At 56.5% G+C, this 6,000-nt stretch overlaps 1 protein-coding gene across 1 annotated transcript in view; it reads left to right on the forward strand.

Annotated features, from left to right (window-relative positions):
* NLGN4X (neuroligin 4 X-linked) overlaps positions 1 to 6,000 on the forward strand; it is a 137,462-nt gene that overhangs the window by 130,835 nt on the left and 627 nt on the right. Inside the window, 1 exon segment of the mRNA XM_054695872.1 lies at positions 3,477 to 6,000. This exon segment is cut by the window's right edge and continues 627 nt beyond it. Coding sequence (XP_054551847.1) covers positions 3,477 to 4,326 — 850 coding nt within the window. The 3' untranslated portion in view covers positions 4,327 to 6,000.

Here is a 6,000-nt window from a genome sequence, read left to right on the forward strand (position 1 = left end):
GATGTCCATCGCCCCCGAGGTTGGTGCTCACGGTGCCGCAGCGTTCAGCAAGGTGCCAGGTGAGCTGAGCAGGCGGGGAAGGCGTAAGGCCAGCCTGGAGGAAGCTCCTCACCTGAGCCAAGAGCTGCACCTGCTGAGTGTCCTTCAGGTAACATGGGCGATGGATACTGCGGGGACCCTGCACGCCATGGGGGAAGCTGCTCGTTGCCCAGATGACGCCTGGGATATGCTGTGCCCACATTGTGCTTTGTCGAATCCCAGAAAATAATGTTGGGGTGTGCATTTCGAAGACCGGGAAGCCAAGGAGACTGGGGTTCTTGCTGCCTGCAGCCACTGCCTCGTCTGCTTTTGAGCCACGGGCATCAGGGACTCATTTCCATCCCGCCGTGGCTGTGATCACAGGAGCAGGAGGTGACACTTGGGGGGACACTGAGAGACAGTCGCTGCAGAGCCGTCAAGGTGACCCCATTTGCAGCTGAGTGATGAGCCTCTCACCTGCCGTGGAGACAGACGCGGGTCCCGGTGCAGACGGGAAGCACCTCGTGGAGGGCGAGGAACAGACGCTGCAGCGGGGCACGCTGTGGGGTGCTGCGAGAACTGGGTGCCAGCTGAGGGGCCGCGGGGGGACCTCGAGTGTTAAAGACAACGTGTGCCGGACTCTGGAAAGTGACGGCACTGGGCTGCCGACCGCCGGGGGGTGCGCCAGGGGAGACAGAAGACCTGCAAGTGGTGTGTCGGAGATTGGGGGTGTGGACAGCTTGTTCTTGGGGGCATGGATTTGGGGAACACGGACAAGGTTGTTCTTGGGAGCATGAACAGCTTGTTCTTGGGGGACATGGATGAGGTTGTTCTTGGGGGATGTGGATAAGGCTGTTCTTGGGGGACATGGACAAGGTTGTTCTTGGGGGTTGTGGACAAGGTTGTTTTGGGGGAAACAGGGAGAAGGTTCTTTGGGGACACGGACAAGGTTGTTCAGGGGGGGACAAGGTTGTTCTTTGGGGTTGTGGACAAGATTGTTTTTGAGGGAACAGGGACAAGGTTCTTTGGGGACATGGACAAGGTTGTTCTTGGGGGACAAGGTTGTACTTGGGGGATGTGGATAAAGCTGTTCTTGGGGGACATGGACAAGGTTGTTCTTGGGGGACACAGATAAGCCTGTTCTTGGGGGATGTGGATAAGGCTGTTCTTGGGGGACATAGACAAGTTTGTTCTTGGGGGACACAGATAAGCCTGTTCTTGGGGGATGTGGATAAGGCTGTTCTTGGGGGACATGGACAAGGTTGTTCTTGGGGGACATGGATAAGGTTCTTTGGGGAACATGGATGTTGTTCTTGGGGGACATGGACAAGGTTGTTCTTGGGGGACACAGATAAGGTTGTTCTTGGGGGACAAGTTTGCTTTTTGGGGAACACAAACATTGTTCATGTGGATGTGGATGAGGTTGTCCTTGGGGGACACAGACAAGGTTGATCTTGGGGGACATGCGCAAGGTTCTTGGGGGACATGGACAGGGTGTTATATGAGGAACAAAGTGGACGAAATGGCAAAGTGAGATCTTTGAGTGTTGCCCCAAATAACCCAAACGTGGGGGTTACGTGGAGAATATCAGGATTGGGGGGGCTGGCATTTTGGGGGGCTGGCATTTGTGAAGACTGGCTTGCAGAGATGTTGCAAACTCCACCTTTTGTGGAATATTCTGTCGTTTCGGCGAGTCTCCTACCCGTACTTAGTTCTGTAAATAATCCGGCTTTTCTTTCCTTTACCTTTGCTCGTCTCATTTCAATAACAATAAATGCATCAAAATTAATTAAAAAGATTTAACAGACAAAAAATAAACACAAATAAAAACCCATGAGTGCTACAATGGCAGAGTTGGGGGGCCCTTTTCTTGCATCTGGTGTTTCTTCTAAACGTGTCCACCCCAACCTCTTAGAATTCATGGAATGAGGCTGGATCTGAGGGGGCCTGAGCCTTCGAAGGGTTTGCTAAGACGGAGATTTCTCCGGCAGAGAGAGCCGACAAACGGCGCCTGCTTCCCTGGACGCGCATTTTCTTACCACAAAGGCGGTTTTTGATGGATTTTAATGTATATTATAGTGTGTCTTCTATTGACATCTATTTAGTCTAATTTATTATCTGTTTTCATTGTTAAAAGTATTGACCTCAGAAGCCATTCTTGCCCAAGGAGGCACATTTCCAGCCACGTTTTTGAACAACAGCCTCCAAGTCAGGACTTATCAGCTCCGTGGTGTTGACATCTGTGGTCAGTTCTCCATGCTGGGGTGGGGGGGGGCCTGTCCAGTTCCCTGGAGGAGCATTTGCGTGGCCTGTGCCCACTCAGAGCCCAGGCTGCCTGCATGAAAACAAAAATACCTACAGACATTGCCAGATAACATCTCGAGGTCCAGTCACGCCTTGTTGGGATTCATGCCTCAAAAGGAGTTAATTTTTTTTTTAAAGATTTATTTATTGATGCATACAAGAACTGGGGAGCAGGTCAGAGTGTGGGGGTGAGAGGACTCACCAGAGACAGAGCGGGGAGCAGAACAGGTGGATCCACTGAAATCCACTGCTGAGGGGAGCAGCGGGGAGACAGAGAGGTCTGCTGCGGCCTGTGGGTAGCTCCTGGCCAGGCGGGGATTGAACTCATGCAGCAGAGGCTGCAGATTGCTCCACAGTGATGTGCTCAACCCCTCGCGCCACCAGGGAGGCCCAAAAGGAGTAAAATTTGAAATCCTGAAAATCATCGAAGAGGGTGGCGTGTTTTAGCAAATACTAGAAATATTAGGGCCTGCGAAGGGGAATTATTTCTCTTTCAGGCATCTCTAGAAATTCGTCATTTGATAAATGTTTTATTTTGAACAGGGTACCAGTATTTTATAGTCAGGTTAATATTTTCACAGGCTGGGAATTCTCCCTACAGCTGTGGTCACCGCAGCTCTCCCATCCCCAGGGCACGCATGGTCCCCCGCCATGGTCCATGGTGCCCTCCCACCATCCCATTCTTGCTTCTGCCTCTCCCTTCCCTCCTGGATGCGTCAGATCTGTGGTCACTTTTCAAGTTTGCCTTTAACTTATTTCACTCAGCACCACCCCTTCCAGCTCCATCCAAGTTGCTGCAAATGGCATGTTTTCCTTTTTGACGGCTGCGTAGTATTCCGTGTGTGTGTGTGTGTGTGTGTGTGTGTGTGTGTGTGTGTGTGTGTGTGTGTGTGTGTGATGTATACAGCACATCTTCTTGACCCACTCATGTGTTCTAGGGCACTAGGCTGTAGGGATTATTTTTTAAATAAAGGCAAGAGGAGATTACAAAGACGAGACAACATGGTAGCCGTGTAGGATAAATGCAGATTGCACCTGTTACTGGTCCAGGCCACTGGCATCTCCTATTTTATCTGACGAAGAGCTTTACCCCAGAAACTTGAAAGACAAACCCCAGAACTTGCTTTCATTGTTTTCTCTTTTTCTGTCCCCAGTGACCCCAACCAGCCCGTTCCTCAGGACACCAAGTTCATCCACACAAAACCCAATCGCTTCGAGGAAGTGGCCTGGTCCAAATACAACCCCAAAGACCAGCTCTACCTACACATTGGCCTGAAGCCCAGGGTGAGGGACCACTACCGGGCCACCAAGGTGGCCTTCTGGCTGGAGCTGGTGCCTCACCTGCACAACCTCAACGAGATATTCCAGTACGTGTCCACCACCACGAAGGTCCCGCCCCCCGACATGACCTCCTTCCCCTACGGGACCCGGCGCTCCCCCGCCAAGATCTGGCCCACGACCAAGCGCCCGGCCATCACCCCCGCCAACAACCCCAAGCACGCTAAGGACCCCCACAAGCCGGGGCCCGAGGACACCACCGTCCTCATCGAAACCAAACGGGATTACTCCACCGAGCTGAGCGTCACCATCGCCGTGGGGGCCTCCCTGCTGTTCCTCAACATCCTGGCGTTCGCCGCGCTCTACTACAAGAAGGACAAGCGGCGCCACGAGACGCACCGGCGGCCCAGCCCGCAGAGGAACACCACCAACGACATCGCGCACCTGCAGAACGAGGAGATCATGTCCCTGCAGATGAAGCAGCTGGACCACGACCACGAGTGTGAGTCGCTGCAGGCGCACGACACGCTGCGGCTCACCTGCCCGCCCGACTACACGCTCACGCTGCGGCGCTCTCCCGACGACATCCCGCTCATGACGCCCAACACCATCACCATGATCCCCAACACGCTGACGGGGATGCAGCCCTTACATACGTTCAACACCTTCAGCGGAGGCCAGAACAGCACCAACCTGCCGCACGGACACTCCACCACGCGGGTATAGCTCAGCGGGGCCCTCCCCTCCCTCCGTGCCCCCCGGGCCCCACCCAACGAGCAAGAGAGGGTTTCCCGTTGACTTCAGACACGAGAACACGGGAGAGCAAAGGGGCGGCCACTTCCTCTTCCCCCCACCCATGGACCCGTCCCGCGGGGCTGCCCCGAGCTCGCGTGTGACCCCATGACATGCGGCCGGCGCCCGCGACAGGTGCAGTCCCGCTTCAAGGCCGGGTCCTGGCCGTGCCCGAGGTCACCAGAGACTCTTCACGCTCTGGAACTCAACCGGGGCTCCCCAAGTTCGTTTTTTTAATTTGGATCGAAAATACAGAAAGTCCTTCCCGTGCCGTGCGTACCCCTCGGTGGCTCTGCCTCCGCGGAGACCGAGTCCCGGCGCCCCCAGCCTTCGGCGCTGTCGCCCGGACTGGAGGGCGAGCGGGATCGTGTGCGGAACGTGCGAGACCTGACTCTGCCCCTCCCGTGCTTCTGTGCGGAGAGACGCTTCGCCGGTCTGGACTCTATTTAAGAAACTTTGTAAAAATGAAATTGTACATAGCTGTGCGTTCCGACACACACAGGGGACACGAGGCAGAACAAAACAAAGCTTTTATTGGTGTTTTCCGTTTGAAAGAGCTTCTAGCGAGATTGTGCTTCCATGTGCTCCATCTGTATATAAAAGTAGAGCTCGGCCCAGCCACACGCGGCCCGGGGGAGCTCAGTCCTCCGAGGCCCCGGCGGTGAACGGAGACCTGGGGTTCGCGTCGGCGGGCGGGGCAGGCAGGGTCTCCGGGCGCACCCCGCGGGGTGCTCGCTGCATGCACGGCATTCTTAGGACACCATTCATTTGCGAGGTTCAGGGGCTCAGGGGCCCGGTGCAGGCAGCGCGATGCCAGGGCCCCTCTGTGGCTCTGCTGGTCTCCGGCCAGGCAGGGCAGACACCCCGGGGCTGCTAGGAACGAGCGAGCTGGCTCTGCGGGCGCCCCAGGCAGTCGGGTTCCCAGCAGCTGCGCCAGGCTGTGCCCACGAAGGACCTGCTCGGCTTCCCTGATCCGATGGAGCGGACGTGGGTGTCTGGGTGTGGTCCCCGAGGCCGCCATTGATCAGCACGTCGGGGGGCTGTTTCCTTACTTCTTCCTACCCCTTGTGGGATCCAGCCGGCGCTGGTCTGAGGGGGTGGCTGTGTGGGGTCTGTGTGTCCGTCACCATCGATGGGAAACAATGGCAGGGGCGTGGGCTGCGGTCTCCCGAGAGACCGTGGGAAGGACTCCCCCATTTTGAGTGGGCGTCCCGGGGGCTGAGGTGTGCCCTCCGCAAACCTTTCCATGTTCTCATCTCATTGTCCTCCAGGAGCGTGGGAGGGGGTCCGAGGGAAAGGCAGGGATGACCCGTGCTGCTGTTTTGGCCCGGCGGAAGTCCTTGCAGCGTCTACACTCAGTGGGCAGGTAACGTGCCTGAGCTGGAGGCGACCGCCGGCCTCCCTCGCCCTGGCCAGGATGGGTGTCGTCCAGCAGCTGCCCCTGCGCCCACAGCTCAGCTGTCCAGGTGCCCGCTAGAAACGCAGTTCTTAGAAAAGCATCCCGGTCACTCCCCGCATTCCGTTGCTTCTCCAGCTTGGCCCCCAGCGCGACGCTTTGCACATGCCGACGTGAGCAGAGCCCCAGGCAGCAGCTGTCCTGAGGAGACC

Source organism: Talpa occidentalis, unplaced genomic scaffold, assembly GCF_014898055.3.
Source record: "Talpa occidentalis isolate TD23 unplaced genomic scaffold, MPIMG_talOcc4v2.1 talOcc4.15, whole genome shotgun sequence".
Taxonomy (NCBI): Eukaryota; Metazoa; Chordata; class Mammalia; order Eulipotyphla; family Talpidae; genus Talpa; species Talpa occidentalis.